The sequence below is a fragment of the Eupeodes corollae genome, chromosome 1 (genome assembly GCF_945859685.1).
Source record: "Eupeodes corollae chromosome 1, idEupCoro1.1, whole genome shotgun sequence".
Taxonomy (NCBI): domain Eukaryota; kingdom Metazoa; phylum Arthropoda; class Insecta; order Diptera; family Syrphidae; genus Eupeodes; species Eupeodes corollae.
The window spans coordinates 180956911-180981443 of NC_079147.1; the positions used below are offsets into that span (position 1 = coordinate 180956911).

General features: G+C 33.1%; 1 protein-coding gene across 5 annotated transcripts in view; it reads left to right on the top strand.

Annotated features, from left to right (window-relative positions):
• The window catches only part of LOC129943468 (putative uncharacterized protein DDB_G0271606), a 44598-nt gene extending 25231 nt beyond the window's left edge, over positions 1-19367 (top strand). For 4 of the 5 annotated variants that reach the window (XM_056052948.1, XM_056052949.1, XM_056052947.1 and 1 more), the window contains exons 7-19: positions 1162-1300; positions 1367-1916; positions 2009-2451; positions 2552-2719; positions 6057-6107; positions 6228-6482; positions 10928-11148; positions 11208-11316; positions 11378-11620; positions 11695-12081; positions 12149-12346; positions 15837-15919; positions 16827-19367. In XM_056052948.1, coding sequence (XP_055908923.1) covers positions 1162-1300; positions 1367-1916; positions 2009-2451; positions 2552-2719; positions 6057-6107; positions 6228-6482; positions 10928-11148; positions 11208-11316; positions 11378-11620; positions 11695-12081; positions 12149-12346; positions 15837-15919; positions 16827-17027 — 3048 coding nt within the window. In that variant the 3' untranslated portion in view covers positions 17028-19367. The remainder of the gene's footprint in view (positions 1-1161; positions 1301-1366; positions 1917-2008; positions 2452-2551; positions 2720-6056; positions 6108-6227; positions 6483-10927; positions 11149-11207; positions 11317-11377; positions 11621-11694; positions 12082-12148; positions 12347-15836; positions 15920-16826) is intronic. The other variant, XM_056052951.1, reaches the window with a different exon arrangement.
• The last annotated feature ends 5166 nt before the right edge of the window (positions 19368-24533 follow it).

Genomic DNA, 24533 nt, shown 5'->3' on the forward strand with positions numbered 1-24533 from the left:
TAATGCTGCAATTCGTATCATCTCTGAATTAATAAGTCCCAATGATTCCGCCAGTCTCTAATCCACATTAAACAGTGACTTTTTCTAGATGTATGGAAGCTCTTCACTTCAAATACGAAAGTTTTGCTGTTTCACGTATCCATACAACCAAAAATAAGATTTGTCACTGAACACAATTTTTCGATCTTCGTTTATTGAATCTTGCTTCAATTCTTGCAACAGGTGTATTTTTAAACGCTTCACCATCATGGTCATCACTTTCACTGGCTGATAAAGCTGCGATATTTTCCTCAGGTCGGTCTCTACGTAATCGTGTTGGTGGTTTAATATTCAACAATGTAAATTTGAGGTGAAAATAAGTCACAATAGCCGATATAGTTGCGCGATGAACTTTCTTAGCAAAGCACTCAATTTGATAATAAAATTTAATAATTTTGCAAGCGTTGTTCGTTTTAAAAACGATTCATGCTTAAATTATAGACCAAATTGAAGATGTTTGATTGTGACACAAAGCACGAAGAAAATATCAAACAAATCACAATTTACGTAGCCCCATTTTTGTTATATCAATATTCACAATCATTAAAAGAAAAATTTTCAAAGTTCAAAACTATGTGACCTACCTTGATTGTGAGTCTCTGTAATCGTGCTTCCATCAAGAGATCAACAAGTCGGCAAAGGTATTTTCTCTTGCACGAAACGAGGCTGAAACTTTGTAGTGAACTTAAACAAGCAAGTATTGGATCATGGTAAAATACAACTGCAACCAAATAGCAATGGTCAAATTCCTGGATGTAGAAACTCGATGGAATAGTATGCTTCAACTGACAAATTGTTCAGAAACCCTGTTAAGGGTCCCAATACTTATATTTTTTCTTAGGACCTTCATTAAAATAATTGATATCAATTGGTTGAGTTTTTACCTACTCCCGGTTGAAGATCACTGCTTAAAATGATACTCTTTTCTTTTCCGTGAAATTGATGTATAATCTTATTTTGTAGTAGCTTTCAATCCTTTCAAAACAGTATCACAAAAATTATATTCGAATTGCCTAAAATCGGTGGCACACAGACCATCTGGTGTACTAGGCCAACTTTTTTTCACACAAAATTTTTATAATGTAAAATGATTATTAAAACAAAATTGAATTTGCTTTATAGGAAATGCACCAAGGAAAGCACCAGGAGTACGAGAAGAGGCTTCACGACCAACTGATAGCCTCTTCTGGGCCAAATGGTGTGCCAGGCGAAGGAGGATCGTCAACAGGTGGAAATCCAGGAACAGGAGCGACAACAAATGGTATATAATAAAAAATTTTATAAACAAAACCCCAAAAATATTAATTAAATTATGTCGTATGTAAAGCTATTGGTACTGGAGGTGTTCCTGTTAAAGACGCCTGGCCTAGTCTGTCTGTATCGCCAACCAATACTAAAGAGCTAACAAATGGCTCTGGCAGTGGTGGTGGTGGTGGTAGTAGTGGTGGTAAAAAAGAAAAGGGTCGTGGCAAAAAATCAAAAGGAGAAAAAGCAAAGAAAAATAATAATTCTAGCAGCAATAAAGAACAGCAAACAAATAATAATAGTAGTAATAGTAATACGACACAACAACAACAACAAAACCAACAACAAATCAATGGAACGAAAGATTCTGGTGGTCTGCTGCTTGCAGAGACAACGAAATCTTTGATCAGTGATAATAATAAAAAATCATCAGAGAAATCTTCGATGCAGCAACAACAACAGCAAAATAACCAACAAATGGCAGGAGGGAAATTATTACAAAACGACACCAAATCGAATCATCTAAGTGTAGAAGATGAGATGAAATTAATCGAAGACTTCGAAAAGGATAATGGTGATGAAGATGTTGAGGAGGATGTCAATGGAGAGGATGCCTATGCTAGATCAATGAGGTAAGAAATTAATTATTATAGAATTTGTTTTATTAGATTGTTTTTTAAATGTTTTTTTTTTTTTTTTGTTTTTGCTTTGAAAATGTGTGTAGTTCATCAAGCAGCAATAGTAGCGATCAACGTGTATCACCATTCTTAAGTGAAAGTTTAACATCTAGTGGTAATAGCTCCCCAGGCAGCTTCCCAGATCATCACACAACCATACCGAATACAGATCAACATTTAGAACCGCATATTATTAGCAACAATATTAGCAGTAGTAGTAGCAGCAGCAGTAGCAGTACCAGCAGTGGCAGCAATCAAGACACAAACAGCAAGCTTTCATCGTCATCGTCATCAGCGTCGACACCAGCCAGTCCGGCCGCCGAATTGAATCAAACAACAACATCAACAACAACAAGTGTGGCAGATGGTATTGTTTCACCAACGCCAACATCAGTGGCTATGTCGTCACCGGCCGCTGCCGTCGCCGCCGCCATGACAGCACAGAAACTAACAAATATTGATAATAGTAGTAATATAATTGATACAACAGGTTTGTTATTACATAAATTGGATCCATATGATCCATCTTCATATCATCAATGTGTGTTGAAAGGATATTTTGTAATTTGTGATTGTTTATTTTTTCGTAGCTTGTCTCTCGAAATTGAATCTATTCGATGATAACAATAGCTTCTTTTCTTCGTCGTCATCGTTTCAACCGTTTCTCAAAGGCAAATTGGATACAGATATGCGCAACATTCAAAATAATCATCATTTGAGCAGTGCCATCACATCACATCTACCGGATCTACTCAATGGTAAGTGTTTGTTCTGTTTGTGGGTCAATTAATTATTACTACCTATTTACTTTTGATGTATAAAAAAATCAGATAGAATAAAAAGCTTGTGGTTTGCTTTTGAGTAGATTTACTTAAACATTTGTTGTCAAAAAATATAGTTATAAACGGTTGGCTATGCATCTTGAATATGAAAAATCATTTGCCTCTTATCATCAAGTCATATAAAAAATACACTTCCATATCATTTCTTATTTGCCATTGTGGCTATCGTATTGTGTGTTCGTAAGCAATGTTAAGAATTTGTTGTTCTATTTTTGTTTTTATAAATTTTGAACCGAAATTAAATGTTTTAATTGGGAAATTACATCTCTGTAGATAGTTTTTTTTTTTTTTTCTTGAAAGGTACAAAGGAAACTGAATCTTTTTTTAGTAGTTAATTCCAATTAATTTGTGTTTTGAATAACATCACCAAATTAAAATTTTTTCATTCTACTTGTTCCAAAAAAAATAAAAACAGTCTACTTTCTACTTGTTCGCATTTCATAAAAGTAACTTTAGGTTAGGAATTTTAATGTTACAATCGTTAGAACAGGTCCAAATTTATACATGAGCTAGATTGCATTCAAATGCAATCTCATGAGTTAATTGTGGTATATTTTAGGGATAATTATTTAATTTTAAAAGGCCTTTAGACCTTTAAAAAGTTCGCATGTGGTTGAGAAAAATTCGGTTTTGCTGCATTAACAGGTTGACTTTTCTTGGAAAAAATATATAAATCACCACAAAACAAATATAGTTTTGAGTCAGATGTGATTCTTGGAACATCCAGTTGGTTAAGCCTTTATTAAGGTATAGAAAAACGCACAGGAAAAGATCTTTAAACATCCTGCCTAGAGTTTAACTTAAAATCTGGAGAACTTATTAAATTTTTGTTTTCTCACTCTTCTTTTTGTCTTAAAAAGATTCGATGAAGAATCGGCGTTAGCACCTAAAACAATTTAGTTATCATTTTGTTGTTGGCCGATTTGAGCAATATCACCGAACCTTTAAGCGTTAAAACTTATTTGGGTTCCATAAAATTCCAAATAAAAGAAGCGTTCGGTTTTATTACCCAGTAAAATAACGCCAAGATATTAAAATAGTCATTCTGAAAAATGTAAACATTAAACGAAAACAATGTCAGATCGTCAAAAATTTCGGAACGTCGAGAAAGCTTAACACATATTACTAAAGACAAATTTTGCCTGCTTACAGCGATAGCACCCAGATATAAGCTGTCCTCCTGCAACCCTCTGCTTGCACTCACTATAGGATTTAGGGTAGGTGCGCTTTTAAATCCAAACTTTGTCAACACCCAATTTCGCACATACCCCAAGTAGTCCCATCAGGGTGGTTGCAAATATATTTCACTATTTATACGAAACAAGAAATATTTTGGGAACTATGACATTTCTAAACTTGGGCATTGGGACATTGAAAATTGGCTTGAGTGATATGACATTTTGTTAGGACTTTGTGACGTTTTCTAAGTGATATTTTTTACGACGTTTCTTTTCTTGGGTGGGATGTCGTTGGTTGATAAGACATAGGAAACGATAGAAATCATAATCGTGGTAATGCACAAAATAAATGTGACAAAGCCCTTCTCCTATGTCATAAAACAAAAATTCAAATTTTTTTTGGACAAAATGAAAACTAACAATTTGGGCGTGCTTTTACTTAATATATTTTTGGGTATTACGACATCCGCTTTGGGTTTTTTTATAACTTTTTGTGCTCTGTGACCAATTTTAGGATTTATGACATTTAAGAATTATGTGTAATGGTTTTGGGCGATAAGACCAAACTAAAAGCTTGCAAAACCATGTTTTCGAAATTGAGCAATCAGACCATTTATTGTTGCTTCGGATAAAATTAATTTGCAACAACAAATGCGACAAGTTTTGTTCTTGTCGATTGACTGTTGGTAAATTTTCCAATTTAAGTTTTCTCATACCACTTTTATAGCAGTTATTTGACATTATCTTCGTTAGTTCAAAACAAGATAGTTTCTTCTTTCGTCACTTTGAAAGCTGTTAAATACGTCTAAGTCTTTGAAGCTGGTGTTCATATATAATATAAAATTAAGTCAATAAACATGCAATGAGTATTTTACGAAAATGTTTTCAAATTTGAAAGGTACATATACCTTTTAGGGCTATAACAAAGATTTCACTTTTCGAAAATGAAAAATGTCCAAAGCTTCTATTGTAATAAAGAAGTTTCATTTAAATATTAAAAATAAAACTATTCATTTTTTTTACAAAAGTGAATGATAGATAGATAAATTACCTAGGCGTATTCTCAAACTACTTTTGCAGAAGTTTGAGGGGTTAAGGGTTAAGAAAGAGAACTGTTCAGAACTTCTTCATGAAAAGGATACTAAAAGTTAAAAGTTGAAAAAGAGAAACACATTTTTATTAATGGTGAAGGTTTGCCTTCCTCCTTTTTTAAAGCTTGTTACTTTTGTCAGATGTTAGACTTGTGTATGGTTGTTTTTTTTATAATTATTATATCTCTTAATAAAGACGAAGTAGCTTAACTTATTATTTGCACTTAATAAATTTATCTTGTGGCAAAAAGAATTTTACAAATAGAAATTTCAAATTCTGCCCGATTGGGAGCTCAAATCGGATGAATCCTTAATCAATTTTACCCTAAAGCTGTGTCTGTAAATAACAAGCGTCTCTCTCTTAAAAAAAAAAAATTTAAACAAAAAACAGTTGGATTTTTCATTTATAAATATTATGTGTTTCTCATCATTGTGGATTTAGCTATAATATAAATATGTATTTGTTTATCCTTTTTTTTTAAATCTTTGCTAGTTTTTTTTTTACTATCTTACTGCTTTTTCTTAGTTTTATTTCTTTAAACTAACAGACGCAATTTTATTGAAACAAACAAAAATTATACTCGTATCAAACTATTTAGAGATCAACATTACATAATTTCAGTTCTTACAATATTCAAAACGTAACTATAGATCATTTTCAAAGTAGATTATTTATATTATATATGTGTAATTTCTATCAATATGTGTGTGTTCGTTTGTTTGCTAAAAATAATAAAAAAAGAAAATGGAAATTCAAATTTTATCAAAATTTAAAAATATCAAAAACTGACGCAAAAACTCAGAAGCATTACAAAAAAAACTAATTCGATCAAAACAAAAACTATTCTCTTCTTGTTTCCGGCAACTCCTCCTGCATTCTCCGAAAACTAAAAAAATATTTATAAATACGAAATGACCAAAATTGCTTTGTGTCAAAATTTATACATTCTTGATACCAAATATAAAACAATTGCAAAAACTCAGGCATCGATGGATATCAAAACAGCACAATCAATGGCACTGCAACAACAAATGGTATTAATATTTTTGAAAATCCCGAAAAACATTTATTATCCTCCTCTTCCAACTTTTCCTCTTCGGTACCACCTACCACCAACACTATTACCTATTCTCATCAATTGAATAAAATCGCAGAAGATTGGGAGGACGCATTCAAATATGTTATGATGAGAAATATGAAACCATTAGACGATCAACAATTGCCACTTAATCAGCAACAGCAACAAGTACAGCAACCACAATCACAACAACAATCGCAGCAGCAATCGCAGACGCAGCTACCTTTTCCACTACAACAACAACAGCAGGAAGAGTTCCTTCGAATTCAAGAAATGCAAAAACGCAATTTACTCAATAATATTGGATTGTCACAAATGAACGGACCACACGGTATGTTTTTTGTTTTTAGTTTGTTTTTAAGTTTGGTTTTGTTTGTTGTTTTTGTATTACTTTTTTTTTACTTTGTGTTTGAATTATTTAAATTATTTATTTTATTTTTGGTTACGTTTTTCGTGAATTGCGTTTTATATAAGCTTAGAGAATGTAGGAACCAGCTTCAAGGAATTTTTGCTGCAATAATATATCGTGTTATGCTTTAAAAACCCAAAATAATACTATTTGCATATTTTCTTATATTATTATAACTTTTATTGTGAAAGTAGAAAATAAAATTAGCATTTAAGTGAATATTTAAAACAAAATGCCTAATGTGATGATGTAATCGAGTTATTTGACTGATTTTTGGTTTAATTTATTAATTTACATATTTATTCAGTTTTAAAAACCACATGACTTATTCTAAAATGTCAAGACCTAGTTATGTGGAATAGTAGGTAAGAGTTAATTTATATAAGTTTTTTTTTGTTTATTTTAAATACCAGGGGTACTGACTTACAACTCTCAACCATTTGTGTGTGCGAGTAATGTAAGAAATAGGAGGGGCATTACAGTTTTTGTATCGAATTCGAACTCCTAATTTTAGAAACCACTTTTAATGACAAGAATTACTCTTAGAGGACTTAGTGTTAGTGGCACAGTCAAGAATTGAACCCAATACTAACCATCACGCCAGGGATATTTTGACTTTCATAGCTCATTTTCAATCCTAGCGAAAACAACGTTTTCCTTTTGTCCCCAAAAAGCACCAAACATTTAAACAAATGCAACAAAAATACTCGCTTAATAGCAAGTGTAACAGCAGGAAATTCAAAATCGAACACTTAGTACACTCAATACACATTTTTCCGGACAGTTTAATTATTATTTTTGTGAGTAAATTTGTTTTTTAATATTGTAAGACTTTAATTGTTCGAAAAAGAGTTAGTTAGATGATTTGGTTTACAAAACATCAAGGTGTAGGCCTCAACCAATCATTTTCGCAAACCAAGTTGATTGAAATTCTGTTTGGTGCTATTTGTAATAAGATAAATAGGAGGGAAACAAGGAGTAAAGAATAGAAAGGAATGGTAAAGGTATCATGAAAGGGATGTAGACTGACAAGGCGGAAATTAGAGGTAAACCTAAAGTAGGATTGGAAATAGGAAAAGCAAGAATCGTGTGGGGAGCAGCGGAATAGAAGGGATATTGCTACTCCACCAGACCACACCTCACCACAAAAACTAACTTTATGCCGACTTCGTTATCTCTTGATGTACCCTATAGCTTATCTGGTGGATGTTGATTCCGGCGGGCCATACCATATCTCTCCCCTAACTTACCCCTTATAAAGATCAGCGCTCATCGCTCTTCCGCTCGTCCTTCACATCCCTCCAACATTTCTAACTTATGCCATATCAACGGCAGTCTTCAAAAAAAAAACTTTCAATGAAGAGGCTTACAAAGATTATTATATTTCTTAAAATTGAAGCATATAACCATAATGTTTTGACAATGGCTAATGGGTATCGCCTTGGTTTAGGTCTTAAGTTTGCAGTTGAATGACAGAGTACGAGTACCAACTGTTATTTTCTTTATTCCTTAATCGAAGATACAAATGCAAGAAAGTCAAAGCGGTGACTATTAAGTTTTGTTAAACCCTTAAAAAAGCATTCTCGAGATGCACTCAAAGGATAAATTTATCAATTCCTATTGTATAAAATAACAACAAAATTTAGGACTATCTTCAATACACTGCTACGTAAACAAATCACAGGGGTTTCGTCATTGATCACTGTTTTGACGTTTATCGTTTAACGAACGATATCTTAGATTTAATAATATTTAGAAAAATAACCTTTGGACGTTAAAATTTTTCCTTCAATATCTTTAATTTAATTTAATTATACCCGAAAATTATATTTTTGAAATAAAGTTTCAATTCCTTGATAAGAGTACCAGTTCACATTTGGACAGCAAGCGTAGGGTTAGACATAAAAATGATCAGATAGTCGACTTAAAGTCAATCCGTCTTTTTATAACAAAAACTTCAAAGATAGTAAATTATTTCAACTCTATCAATCCTTGATCTATAGATTGAAATAAAATTGGGTTGAATCATTGAATTAAGATAAATGCTCGCACAGCTAAATAATTCCATCTATCGGGCAAAAGAGAAAGTAAAAATAATATCTTTACATTTTTGTGTATACATATACCTTCATAAAAGTTCCAAAATTTACTAATATTTAGCCTAGATAGACCATACACAAGAACCAGTACAAATTTGACAGGCCTAGGGTTTTGTAGGTAAAGGGCTTTCCAATAAATAAATGACAACTTTTTATTAAAATATAACGCAAACCATTTGAGATATTTAAAGAATATTAATATCGATTTGAAGAACAATCAAACAATTTATGTATGGCACTCAAATTCGATGATATGGCCACTCAAATTCGATGATGTAGCCACCGCCGCTATTTGCTATTTCGGTTCTATGCTCTTGTTGGCATAAACGAGTAACATAGCCCCAAAGAAATATGCATTAAATAGCACAAGGAGGCGGCCCGTCGGCTTGCCCATTTCTGAACATAACACGGTCATCAAACACACTCTTCAATAAACCAACTTTAAGGTATGCTGTGTGGCTTGTGCTAGGTCATTCCGAGCCCTAACGATACATGGTTCTTACTTATGTAACCCATAGTGCAAATCATCCTTAGGATCAGTATAACTTATTGAGCAGTTAAATCCCTCTTGCTCAAAGGTATAACAGTTTAGAGTAGGACTGCACAAAGCAGCAGTGAGGCAGACGCATTGAGTTGAGTTCGCTTTTCGTATCTGAACTGTAAGGTCGCTTGGCGAGTTAGCGCAGTGCAATATAGTGTGTAACACTTAGTTCTTAGTACAAAATTAAGAACGATCAGTCCCTTCGTAGGGTACAAACCCTATAAACACTTTAATTTTATAAATTTAAATTGAATAATTTGAAATTATTAGTTTTTATCGTGCTCCTTAATGTTAACTAGCGATGGCATACAGTCAAAATATATATTTCAATTATAAATATATACCTAATAGTCTGGTTTTATTTGATATTTATTTATTTATGATGAGAGAAATTGTTTTATTTGGCATAATTAATTCAGGTTTTATCGTCTTCCATTTACGGGAATAAGTAGGAACCAAATTTGGCACTTCCAGCTTATTCAACCCCTTAATAAATTAAATAGCTTAATACATACAACTTTGCTTCCGCTGTTTTTCCCCATAATATGACGAAAACATGTTTACACTGGTATTATGCAAAATATTGTCCATCGCTGGTCACTAATATCGTACGAATTCCGCGTAGAAAAAATTCTTCATCTTTGAAGGCGTTCCACGAATCAATCTATTTTTTGACTTTTTCATAAGATCGGAAGAGTTAGTTAGCCAGGTCATGTGACATTAATCGAAAGAAGTGATAACTAGAGGGAGCAATGTCTTAACGTTACTTAGTATGTTTGTACACATTTTGCCACATGGGGTCAAGCGTTGCCATGTTGCAAAATCACTTTATCGTGCCTCTCGCTGTAAAGCGGGCGTTTGTTGCATTAATTGGCATATAGAGTTATCTTAGTGAACCCAATTTTTGTCTCCAATAAAAATCAATGCAGAAATCTCTTCGTTTTATGCCTGAAGCAACTGTTCACAAACACCTAAACTACCTTCAAAATCTCTTGGTTTCAACTCATACGGAACACAAGTTTTTTCCTTCTGAATCATACCCATGGCTTTGAGAAGTGTTGGAATCCCTTTCTCTATCACTCCCAAAAAACATGTAATGTCTCTAATTCTGCATCATAGAAAACTTTCACCGCCATTATGCCATTGAAATCACTCACAACACTTTTTCGCACTAATAGCGTCCTATTCATTCGTATTTGAGAACAAGCTAAGTTTGAAAACCTTCCGCAAATGGCGAGAATTCGGCTCGTAAACTGACATTTTAAAGCAAATAAAATTTAACGATGTACACACAAATCGGAGAATGTTTGAATGGGCTATGTTACCGGAGGTCAAAAATAACTGCTTCGCATCTTCGTTCTTTTTACTTCGACCGTTACTTACCGTTTAAGCCACCTTTCGGAAAAACAGCGGGAAGAAAGTTGTACACACTGTTAATATCAGAAAATAGATGCCAACACTTAATTTGTCGTTTCGTTTAAGATTGAAATTCCACTCCCCGGTTTTTTCATCCAAATCTGCATCCTTATTATTATAATATATGCATACAAACGCTTTCCTAATACTTAACTCAACATTTAAAAATCAGTCCCTTAATCTGGAATGAAATATTTAAAATAAACATAAATCTAATAAAACATTTTATTATTTTACTAAACAAGACTGAGATATCACCGTGTCATTTTCAACAATTTGTTAATCTGTTTTAATTTTTTTCTTATTTGCAGATTTCCCCAGCATAAGTAATAACTTACATAGCGCAACTGATCTAAGTCGACTTTCCCAAAGCGCCCTTATTCAACATCAAACACAGCAATTGTTGCAACAACAGCTACAACAAGAACGTCAACAGACCGATCATTTGTTAAGCAACAATTTATTCGGTACAAATATGTCGAGATTCTTTGATTTCCATAAGAATCAACAGCAACAACAACAACTTCATCAGGTAAAAAACATCCAATTAATATTTTAAGTAAAATTTGTTTCAATTTTATTCTTCTTTAGTTTGTGGTAAATGGTCATGGAAATAATAGCCAAATAAATGACCATGCCAGAATGGCTTCGTTGTTGGAAAATAACCGAATTAACTCGCAGTTCTTAGATCACACAAATGGTAATGTTTGTTATGTTTTGAAAAAATTATTTTAATACAAGTTTGCATTTTCTCTCGAAAGGCCTTATAGGACAACAGCCCGTTCAGAAACAGAGGTTAGCTGGGAAATACGATCCAATGGCTGCACACAATCTACTTGGCACAGGCTTGGCAAATAGTGTAAGTCAATCGCAAGTACCCACACAACAGGCCGCGAATGCTACACAACCAGCCCCGTCGTTAACGCAACAGCAGCCCCAACAGACGCCATCTCGTCTCCTTAATCAATTCAGCACGCTTAATTCATCTGTGGATGATGATTTAGGTAAAAAAGAAAACAAACTAAAATCATTTGAAATATTCATAAATTTAAACAAACAAAAATATATATAAAAATAGGCTTTGACCCATTCATTGAGACACAGAAAGCTTTAGCTGAATTAATGGAGAATGAAATGGTTCAGCAACAAACTGCTGGCCACCAAAAGCACCTGTTGGAAAGTGTGCACCGAGCACGAATGCCACCACCTGGTTTTAATCACATGAATGCATTTGGATTCGGTGTACCTCGTGCACAAAGTAGTAAAATTTTACCTTTCATGAATATGAATGGTGGTGGACAACAACAACAACAGCCGCCACAGCAGCAGCAACCATCAATGTCCAATCAGCAACAACCAAACAACTGGAATGCACATTTGGGACCTTTTCAGCAACAACAGCTTCCCCTAGATCCACAAATGCATATGAGCCAACAAAACCAGAATGGTGGCAATCTCAATAAGGGTGAGTGTACTTTAACGAACATAAATCTAGTAGCAAATTTAAATATTGAGTTTATGTATTAAAATAGGTTACAGCAATATGTCAGATTGGACAGCTATGGATCCAGCAATACTATCATTCCGTCAATTCTCTTCATTTCCACAACAGCAACAACAACAACAACCACAGCAGCAACAACCCCTTCAACATCATCCCCAGCAACAGCAGCAGCAACATACTGGGCCAGATATGTTCATGCAGCATTTGACACAACAAAATAATCAAGGTGAGTTAGCAAAGGAATTAAGTTAAAAAAATTTATGAAGTGTTTTCTTGTAGTAGCTTAAGTGTGATGTTTAGTTTTAAGGGTTGTGTTTCAAATTACATTGAAGAAACTGAAATATCTGTTCAAATTCGACTAGTATTCCCTTCAAAGTACACTCCTTGGTTGGCACACTTCTTGGCTGGCACACACTTCTTGCAGCGCCGCTTCTGCTTCCACTTCCTCAGAATCATCAAATCTTCCTATTTTCGAGGTTCGAGGTTAATACCGAGTGTGAACTGCCCTCGAGAGGAGCCAGATTAGAATGGTAAATAAGAACTACAGCCAAAAACATTGCCGCTGTACATCCCGGAGAGTTGGTTGGTCTATATTTCTCTTCATCTATGCACACGAGATGCAGATGGTTCAAAAACAAAGATCGGGTTGGTGGAGGTGTGTACTTAACGACTGAAATTAAGTCTCTCATTCCGCCTTCCCAATCATTTTAGCGTGTTCCAGGTGATCTTTTGGCGGTAAAAGAAGTCTAGTCCTGGCTTAAAGAAAACGTGATATCAACATCTGATATCCGTATTTTCTCAGATAGTCAGGCCGCTATAAAATCTCTGAACTCTGTCTCTACAGACTCTATAACAGTCCATAATTGTCGAATCTCTAATGGAGATGGCACAACAGTTTAGACATTCCAGGAACGGTAAGGCAGATGCACTCGGCAGAAACGGTACAGTGCAGCCCATCCTACCACTTTTGGCACATACTGGCAAACTAATCGCTACTTGTATACTGTTGCTAATGCAAGACGCTGTGAAGAAGGCAAACACCAGATGGAACAAAATCAACACTTGTCAGGTCACAAAAACCATCTGGCTAACAATAGATTTAAAGCGTTCAAGGTGCTTGCTATCTCTAGATCGCATAAGCTCGATATTAGGTGTCATAACCGGACACTGTCTTATAGGAAAGCACACCACGCGGCTCGGCGTATTGTCAAATGACTTTTGCAGAAACTGTATGGACGAGGAAGAGAAGGAAACAGTTCTTCACCTTCTCTGTACATGCCCTGCTCTAGCTCAAAAACGACCTAAATCATATCAGCATAATCTCCCGTTTCGTAAGGGACTCAAACTGGTTCCATTGAGCTTAGGAGGAAGCCTCAAGATTCATGTGGTGGCACAATGGGCCATTAAACTGGCTTAAGTGTGTCCGTTTCCATCATGGACAGCCACGTGCACCCGAGGCCGTTTTGGTGTCGATGCGGCCCCCTCAAGAGACCTTTCTCTTTTGGACGTAGAGTCCTTATTGGACCTTGTTGTAGCAAGTATGCTTTTAGCCCATTCGACGCTAGCGGTTTGCTGCGGTGTCCTTTCAGCCCCCGATGATGCACCAGAGGCCTTTAAGATTTTCGCCGCTTGCCGCCTTTGTCTATAAAGGCCTTTTGAGAGTTTTCCATTTCTGGAAGTATTCTCATTAATAGGCCATTTTTCACTACTGAAATTAGGTATCGCTACCTTTGTATTCTCGTTGCTACCAACAGCAGTGGAGGGTCCATGGTTAGCCACTACTCCCTTCTCTGTGTTGGCCGCAAGAGATACGTCAGCAGGCTTTGACGCCAAGTTGCCGCCCGGTCCTGAAGAGATACCGGTCTCCATTGTGTTTTTATTTTTGTTTTTGTTGTTAGTTTTATTAATTTTGGTCCCACGAGATGCGAAGAAAAAAGGCCCATTTGCACAGAAATCCGTATGTACAGATAAGGCTAGTTAATCCGGAGGTGCTCCGTTAGAGACTGGGCTATTTTTGAATTGGGCCCCAGCCAGGCTGATCATCGGTACGGGTCGGTTAACACCTTAGATCCAGCCCAATAAATTTGAGAGGTGGTTGGGGAGGAAGAGAAAGGGTGAGGAGTCAGTTGATGTTAATTCATCATTCTGATGTGTAAGGAGAAGATTGGGATTCGGTAACAGTAATTCAGTTAGGTTACCAAGAGTGAGAAGGAGCATAGGAGATAGGAGCGCTCCTAGCTTTTTCGCCATTACAACGTGGGAGGTTGGTGACATAAACGTAGGCTGGTATGCCTTGTTCATGTGGCAATGGATGATGATTTTGGGAAGGTAGAGGGATCGCCTCTGGTGTTTACGATTGAGTTTTGTACAATTCGATTTAGAACGATGTTGACAATACATCGCATTGTCTAAAACCTTTTATGTCATCACAAGCATCGGTTAGGTCTTATCCTATTTTGATAGGGCACCGTGCATTCTCAATCGTCCATTCTGCACAAACTGACAAATTTGGCAGGGATGCCAAAACTAGACATTGTTCTGTAAAGTTCTTCTCCATAAGCAATCTCATAAGCGGCCTTAAAATCGATATATAGATAGCAGTTTATAGATTTGAAGATCTGCAGTCATGGGAATATTTGGCAAATAGTAGACTTTCCTGCTCTGATGCCACATGGATATATTGACCAACAGCTTCAGGCTTTCCCATAATACGTCAGAAAAGATCTGACAGGCGATGTTCATGAGACTGGTGCCTCGTAGTTAGCGCAGTTCAGACGGTCTTCTTTCTTGAGGATTAGGCAAACAATGCCGGCATGCTTTCTTTCAACAAGATGAATTGGTGCATATTCCTTACCAAGTAATCGACTATCGTCAGCTCCAGCAGTTTTATTGGACTTCAGATTATTGTTCTACATCGCTTAAGTTGAAAAGTTCATCCTGGCAGCGGATCTTGATTCGTCATCATTTTGTAAAAGTTATTTTTCCAGACTCTAAACATAGACTGCGCTTCTATTAAGATGTCCTACTAATGGTTGTTATAAGTCTCGTTTCGCGGCTAGTATCCATTTGTTTTCCTTTTTTGTAAAATTTACGAACCTTATTTCTGCTGTGACATCTCTTTCTGCTTAATCGCCGCGATGCTCTCTTTTTTACTTCAGAGAATCAGTTGTTCCTCTCTCGAGCAGTTTTGTTCGTTCTGTAAGGCGCCGTTTTGTATGCCTGTTGTTTAGCTGATTGCACTTGCTGGTACTCTTTGTCAAACGAGGGTGTTTTGCTGTGGTAACCGTGCGAAACGTAGCACTTCAAAGCTGTATCTATTATGACTGCAGATAAGACAATGAACTTCGTAAGTGATTTTTAGAAACTCGATCGGAAAAGGATTTGTCAACCTGTAGCCGTCCAACGTTGAATCTTTTCTCAGTACTTCCTTTTTTTGAGCTAGATCGGGATATTCGTAGTTGCACCTTGGCTACAACGAGGTAGTTGTCCGAGTCAATGTTGGCCCCTCGAAATGTATACTGTCATTCGTCGATCGCAATGTTGTCAATCTTGTTGCCACTTGATTGATTTCCATGTTTCCTTTATTTTACTCAATTCTATTTATTTATTTTAAAATTTTGTTTAAAAAGAAAATAAAACAAAAATTATTCTTTTACTGTTTTTTGTAGAGTTTGTATTTTGTTTAATATATTACATATTTTGTTTTCTGTTTTCAGGTTTTGGACCACAACCACCCCAACACCTTGGTGTCAATTTACCAAATAATCTTCTCAATCCTCAACAGAATTCTCAAGCACAGGTAAATGCCAACGTTCAAGGAATGTTAGAATATCTTAAAAATAGGCAGTTTGTGTAGATATTTGTATGTGAATTGTTATTGTTTAAATATTTTCTGTTTTTTTTTTATATATATTAATTCAAATTAATACCCTACCTTTAAATAAACACACATCCCTCATCCACCAAACCTCCACCTACCAACCATTTCCTATCCATTCATTCATACTTGAGATCTTAAGTTTGTCTCTTGTATTCGAAAATGGGCCATCCTCGTATGGTTTTAAAAAACGAACGCATCGGCATTCATAGAAAACAGTAATTTTTCAAGAGAGGACAAACAAGTTTTTGTGGTTTTCTTTTGTTTACATTTTATTTTGTTTATGGGAATTTCATTTGTTTATTTTATTTTTTGTTTTTGTATTTTTTCCTATTAACGTTTTTTTAAAAAGAAAAGAAAAATCAATTAAACAGTTGAAAATCATTGAAATATTGCCTGGCATGTGACAAGATATTTTGTTTTTGAAAAAAAAAGTAAAAACAATTTATGTATACTATGTTTTGCTTTTGAGTTCCTTTTCTTCTCTAACACTTCTCTCTCTGCTTTTAAGTATACAAAATTTTATTGTTATGGGTAAATTATGTGCTTTCTGTGACCAACAATTTATATAGTTATAAAAACAACAATACATTTTCATCTTAAAAATATTTTATACAAAAACAAAAAAAAAATAAATCGGTGTTTGTTGCTTTATTGTAAATTTAAAACAAAATATGTACGTTTCTTTCTGTTTCCCAAATTTAGTTTTTATTTATGTGTCTACCCATTTGTTGCATTTATTTATAATTTTTTAAATTGAATTAATTTTAGTTTTTTTTAAAAACCACCTACCAAAAAAAATATTTTTCAATCATTAAAATTTTTTTAGGTAAATTATCCACAAATTGCTAATTGGCTTAGTAACGAGCAAAATCTATTCATGAATAGTTTAGCAAATGGATTTGTAACTAATAGCAATAGTAATAATCCATTGAACGGTTACAATGATAAATTCACTATTTCAATGCCTCCAGGTTTGCTTTCAAATAATTTAAATACACAACAGCAAACAACTGAATGTATTAATTAAAAATTCAAATTTAAATAAATAAAATAATAAAAAATATAAATATATTAAAAACAATATAAATAAATTTGATTTGAAAATAGAAAATACAAGAAAATGAAAATAATAGAAAGAGAGAAATGTTAAATATTTGAATATACATTCATTTTTCTTTTTTTTTTAAATAAACAAATCACCCAAATCACAAGGAAATAGCAAACAAAAATAGAAGAAGGAGAGTTTTTAAAAACTATAGAAGAAGAAACTTAAACAAAATTAAATCAAAACAAAAATAATGTTGTAAAAATTATAATAAAAATATATTATTTTTGTCTTTTTCGTCGAAAAAAGTCAAACAAACAAATAATGAAAAAACAAAAATTATTATGTTATGTTATCTAGTTTTTTATTTATATATTTTGTATGTCTTGTGTTTAAATGCTTGTTTATATTTTTTTCGCTCAGACTACTATTATTGATAAACAATTTATTTATTAAAAAAGAAAATAGCTTTGGTTGGTTGAGTAAATCATGTACATATGGTATAAAGTATTTTTTGTTTTATACAAATAGGTACCTGTATTATTAGGCATTGAAATTACTTAATAAATTCTTTTGATTATAAGAAATGAGTTGGTTTTAATAATTGAAAGCCATTATTGAATTTTTTTTGACAGATTGGTTGTAGATTCTTTGAAAATTTCTCTCGGTGGAAGCAAATTTTGTGATTGAAATCAAGAATTTTCTGATTAGAATCAAGCATTTGAAGTTAGAGTTGCTAGTAAAACTGCCAGGTGAAAATACAAAGAAAATAGAACGCTTTCAGTGGAACGATTATGTTTCGAGATGTAAAGTCAGTAATGAGCTTTCTATTTAAAACAATTTCATCATTGAAAATAAACTAAAAGAAAAGTTCTGGAGGAAAATTCTTTTTAGTAGAACAAATCTAAAACTAATCAGTTTCAATCCGACACCAATAATGACAAGTTTGACGTTTTTACTCGCTTTTAAACCTCGAAACAAAAAGTTCAATGATGAAAACCAATGATAACTATAACAGATTTCTTACTAGAATGTTAATTATTGTCGAAAATACCTGGTCCTTCTTTTAGTATCAGGTCGCTGAGATGGTCTATTATCATTTCATCAGCCTTATGGAGGTATGCGTTTGGGAGAATTTCATTTGTAGTCTTTTGGTTGAATTGTCGGTTTTAATTGACATTTTGGGACATCATTTGCAATCAACTGCATTCTTTATAAGCAAAATTAGACCAAGTAAGCTAGTTATTTTTTCAGCTGTCATCAATCCCAAGTTTGAGCCTTTAATTCACTATCTCTTACCTTCAGTTGATCGTGCAGAACGTACCAACAAACATTATGCACAAAAAACCTTTACAAAATCTAGAAGTCCATAAAAAGTTGTGTTTTGTATTGAAACGTTAAAGTCCTTATTTCTCTTACAATATGACAAGGAATACTTTTAAACAAAACGTTAAATAAAACAGTTCAATGCAAAAACATGGTCAAATAACATTTTTACATAAGTAGACTTCACGTGATACCTTATGTCAAGTCCCTTATGTCGTCTCGAGCTGCCCATTGTCTTGTATATGAAGATGCACATTATGTTTCTCAAAAACGGAACGGATATTTCAATAGGGCTGAATTTCGATTGTTACTGTCAAAATATTTGTTGATCGTAAATTAAAATGATTTCCCAATGGAAAACGTATATATGTAGATAAAATTCCTCTTTCAGTTTTTCTTTTTATTAGTTTTGAAAATAGATAAGTCTCTAAAAATATGATTAATATTTCCAAATCTTTACAGAGCTTAAAGCATTTTACTGTAATGAACTTTAGTAAAATGATAAAATACAGAAATATTTTAAGCTCTATGAAGATTAAAGTGGAAACAAAATATACAAAGTTTAAACAAAATATTGTAATAAAACAAATATATCGGCTGTTTGTTTTAAAATAATTCCGAAAATGTATTTTGTTTGTAACTTAAAAGAAATATCGTCAATCATTGCAATAATACACCACCCAGCTCAAATTGATAAAATCGAGGCATATTAGTCTCAATGATCTGCAAACATATGTATGTGGTGAACATGTCATTGGCACGTTATTAGAGAAGGTGCAACAATAAGCAATGTTTTTAATCATCTCCGTTTAGGTTCAGGAATCATAAATAACTTTATGTGCAATCAAACAGTTAATTTTTCCAAATGCCTTAATCTTTAACTTAGAAATTCACCTTTAAAGTTCTTTATCTTCATTTTGGTGTGTTTCTTTATTGCCTTTATAAAGAATGAAGTTAGTAAAAGATAGAAGATTAAGTATCTAATAAAAAATATAATTTTTTGGTTAAAAATTATCCAATCAAAACTAATTGCAAGTCTTTAATGTAGCCTGGGCGGTGTGCATTTCACTTGTATGAAATTAATTGAACCAAATTACTAATTATCGATTAACAATTCGATTTTATTTAAAGATACAAGAAAATAATAGTCATAATGCACTTGAAAATTTACTATATTAAAATAAATCAAAACAAAATTGCCTCCCTCAAAAGTTTATTTTTATTAATTGCCCAAACTAAAATGAAAGATAAAACACATCTACAATATTTTACAATTGATCCCAACATTTTGTAAAATATTTTACTTGTATTTTGTAATGTTTTTATATTCTTATGATGATTTATTTTAAAAATAAAATTTTGCTTAATTTTAAAATATGCATGTCATACATATATTGAAAAAAGAAACCTTTTGAAGAATAACATATATTTTAAAATTGATCGAAATTTTATTATAATTTAAGTTATAGATTCATGTTAGCAAATTTCAAAAACAAAAAACCTTGTACTTTAAATAAAAATAAGAAGAAAAACTCTCCTAATTCTATTTAACAATTAAATTATACCAAATCAATACCCTACAAAACACCAGAAATACACTCCAAACCGAACCCCAAAACAAAATAGTAGAAGAAAAATATTAAATATGTCGTAAAAGGGCATTTTTCTACCCCATCACTGTAAATTTTATCAAAATAATTATACAATATGTTACAGAATTAATAAAAAAAAAATATAAACACAACCAGTTCATCATAATAAATAACAAATAATCTTATTATTCAAATTTTTAACACACACAACAAAAATTTAAAAAAAAAATTAAATATATTATACACTATTATTATGATGACACTTCAAGAAATAATAAAAACAAAATTACTCTGTATACACACCAAACATACATTTTTTAAAACATTTATTTATATGGATGAAATTCCAAAATAAAATGAAATGTGTTTTCTTTTTCTAATTATATTATTATTAAACAAAAACAAATTTTAAAAAATTGCTGCTTGATTAACAAAGAAAAACTAAAAAAAAATGTTGCTTGGAAATTTTTCATCATTAAACAAAAACAAAAAACTTAAATATTTAACAAAACAAAAACATATAAAAACTTGATCGAAACTTGAGAAGAAGAAATTGACGAAAATGAATAGAATAAAATAAAAGAATTATGTATTGTCGTTTGCGAAAATTATTATTATAATATTCAAACAAATTATGGAAGAAGGGAAAATTTATATATTTGCGTTATGCTGCAAAGAAAAATAAAAGGAAGAACATTAAGAGAAAAGAAACTGCGAAATAAAACAAAAAATATGTTGATTATTATTATGATTATTATTATTAATTATTACTATTAACAATAACAAAAGAGGAAGCAAATGAAAAATTAGTTTAAAAACAACTACAAAAATGCTATTGTATGTATTCAAATATTAAAAAACAAAAAAACTGATTGACGATGACGATGAAAATATTAAAAGAGAAAAAACCCAAAAAAAAATATGAAAAAAGAACAAAAAACAAAATATTATTAAGAAAAATAAATCAAATTATAAAAAATATGCAAACAAAACAATTTGACTTTTCTTTTATAAAAATACTGTTTTGGATATTTATTAAGCGTAAGTATATTTGTATTACTTATAAATTGTAAATAAATTATAGTAGGGTATGGGACATACATACATATATAGATGTCTGAAAGGTTCTCATTTATCTTAACTTTGAGATTATTTTCCAAATCACGAATTTTAAGGATCCAATAGATAGATAGACTAACATTTTTATCGATTTTGGGTTCGTGCATAATTAAACTTATTAACCTCCCATAGGAAGTTATTGTAATAGGTCCGATTTGTCAAATTAAAAATTTTGACATTTCTCGACGTTTCAAGGTCCCTAGAGTCGAAATAAAAGATTTTTGGAAGATGTCTGTGAGTGCGTGTGTACGTACGTTCGCGACGTTTTTTTCGTCGTCCATAGCTCAAGAACCAGAAGAAATATCAACTTCAAATAAATTTTGTTGTACAGATAATAAGGCAGAAAGGGCTCTCAAGAAAATTGCGTTCGTGGTTTTTTTTACCACAGCAGTTTGAAAAAAAGGTGAACATTTTGGTTAACCCTAAATATCTTACGAACCAAAAACGCTAGAGACTGGAATTAAATTTTATATAATATATTGTAACGTGATATCAAAGAAGTATATTTTTTGAAAAAATCCATTTAACGGTTTATAAATCAAAAAAAAAAAAACTGAAAACAAAAATTGTCACCTCCAAAATTTTACAACTAAAATATGATTTCATCTCCAAAACAATTTTGCGCAACGAAGAATAATGTTTTTGACATCTGATCAAATTTTGAGAAAAATCGAATTGACAGTTTTTTTTTATAAAAAATAAGAATCTGAAAAAAAAACTACTCAACGTTTGGTAAAAATTGAATATCGATTCAAATATCTTTTCAAAAACTTGCAATTTAGGCTTCAAACTAATTTTATCTTACATGAAATATTGTTTTCAACATTCGATTAAATTTTGAAAAAAAATAGAATCGACAGTTTTTTTTTACAAAAAATAAAACTCTAAAAAAAAACAATACTAAAACTTGGTAAAAATTTACTTTCGACTTAAATAGCTTTTCAAAAATTCAAAATATTGGCTTCAAACTTATTTTATTTCACAGAAAATATTGTTTTCGATATTCAGTAATAAAAATACAACAGTCCGTTTTTTCATAAAAAAAAATCTACATTCTATTTGGTGAAAATTGATACGAGTACATTATAGACAATGGTTAACATTCCTCTTAGCGCTTTGAAGGGTAAAATCTTTTCTATCTACCAAACTGAATCAAACCGAAGGTGGAGCAATTTACCCAACTGCATTATATCTAGGAAGCTATGGCCCACCTATAACAAAACCCGTACAAACGATCTTCTATGCAGGCCCAGGCAAGACTTAGCCAGGATTGTTGCGGTTTGTACCGGACATTGGCCTATAGGAGTTCACGCAGAGAAGTTGGGTATCTCTTACAACACCTTTTGCCGTAGCTGTAGTGACCAAAGAGAAAGTGAAACGATAGTTCATTTCCTCTGCAAATGTCCTGCTTTGGGAAACACTAGAATGAAATACTTTGGAAAAGAATTCTTTCAAGAACTTGATGAGCTATTAGATTAGAGACCTAATCTTTTTTTTCAATGCGACAAAATGGCTCTAACATAATCGCTATGAAGCTTCTCTATCAATCTATCCCTTTCAATCAAAGGTCAAACAGTTTTTGGTATTAAAAACGGAGCATTACAGCGCTAATTGCATCTCAGGCTAGGTTGCCTTGAGATCGCCATTTCTACCTACCTAGACCTACCTACATATAGACAAACTTTTAAGCAAGACAAATCGACTGACAGGATTGGAAGTTAACAGTGTGGGTCGCATCCCAGCTTCTTTTTTAATTTGGGTCTTTGATAGCTGCCCTCAAGCAATTCAACCAAGATACTCGCTCCTTCGGAGTCAAGTAAAGATATTTGTACCTTAGCCGTACTACGCGAATGTGGAATGCTCTAAAACACTGTCTTTAACAGTCATTGTTGATAAAAGCACCGAATTGATGAAAGCACCGATTCTTTTGAGGTAATTGTCGAATGTTGGTTTTTTAAGTGCTCAAGAGTCAAAGGTTTATCTGTAAGAAACACGGTCTTTCGCATAGTTTCACAAAAAAAACAGCGTTGTCAAATCGCATGATCATGGGGGCCAGTTGATATCGACACGACGAGAAATTACGCTGCCAGGAAATGTCTTCTTCAATAAAGCTATATTCGCTCGAGGTGTGTGGCATGTGGCACCGTTTTGTTAAAACCACATATTCTTCAAGTCATATTCTTCAAGCAGGCAATACAAAATTGGTTATCATATGACCATAACGCTCCGATATTCACGGTGACAATCGTTCCATCATCGTTTTCGAAGAAGTAAGGTCCAATCAAACCTGCGGACCAAAAAGCGCAATAAACAGTGACTTTTTGTGAATGGCCTCTGTTCAATTACTTGAAGATTCGCATAACCCCAAATTTTGTTTATTAAGATACCTGCCGAATGAGAATTGTGCTCCTTCGCTAAGAAAATTCTGTTCGAAATATCGCCGTCCACCTCCTGTTGTTCAAGCACTCATTCGACGTATGTAGGTATCTACGATGTTGTGAAAGGTCAGCTGGTTTCAGTTGTTGTGTGAGCTGGACTTTATATGGATGTAGGTGTAGCTCCAAATGCAAAACACCCATAATGTGTTGTAGACAGCCCTAGTTTCTGACGAGGAATCGATGCATTCAGGTCTTCCGCAACACATTTACTTACTGCAGCGATTCTTTCAGTGGTACCAGCGGAACGATATTTGTAACCAATCCAGTCTCCTCTCAAAGCACGATATGTGGCTGCATCAGAACCACCATTTTTGTGGTAGGTTTGAACAATTTGTATGCGTTGTACGATAGTTAAGTGATCCATTTTCGTAAATGTCAGACTATCAAAAGAAAAAAAATGATTTAACAACTTAGTTTGACAGATATCGAATTCCAGCCCTGTACTTTAAAATCCCCAAATGAATAACCCGTTATGAATGTATTTGTTACTATTGTTGTCTGTTGTGATACAACATGGATCTAAAAATATGCCTTTTTCGTTAAAACCAATTGGTGGTATCTATGACGCGTTTTATGCAATAAATGTCTGAATTTTTCAAATGAACTCGTATCATTGTGATAGGGTAGAAAATAAAAGTCTCTCCGTTTTCTTTATCCATGCAGTTTCTGCAAAAAACGTTTGCAGGAGCCCCAACTCGAAAACCATATCTATCCATTAGGCGGTGTCCAATAAAGAAACCTATATAGAAGCTTATGTGCAATCTACCAACAAAAATTATATGTTTTGAGTGTTTAGCATTAAGCATTGGCCAAAGTAGTTTAGTTCACAGATGTCATTTGTGGATCGCTTTCTTTATGGTATCATGCTTAAGCAAAATCTTACAAGAAGCTAAGGCTATGGTTAGGTTAGGTTAGGTTTTGTGGCTGTCCAAGATGGAAACGGACACACTTAGGCCAGTTTAATGGCCCATTGTGATACCACATGAATCTTGAGGCTTCCTCCTAAGCTCAAT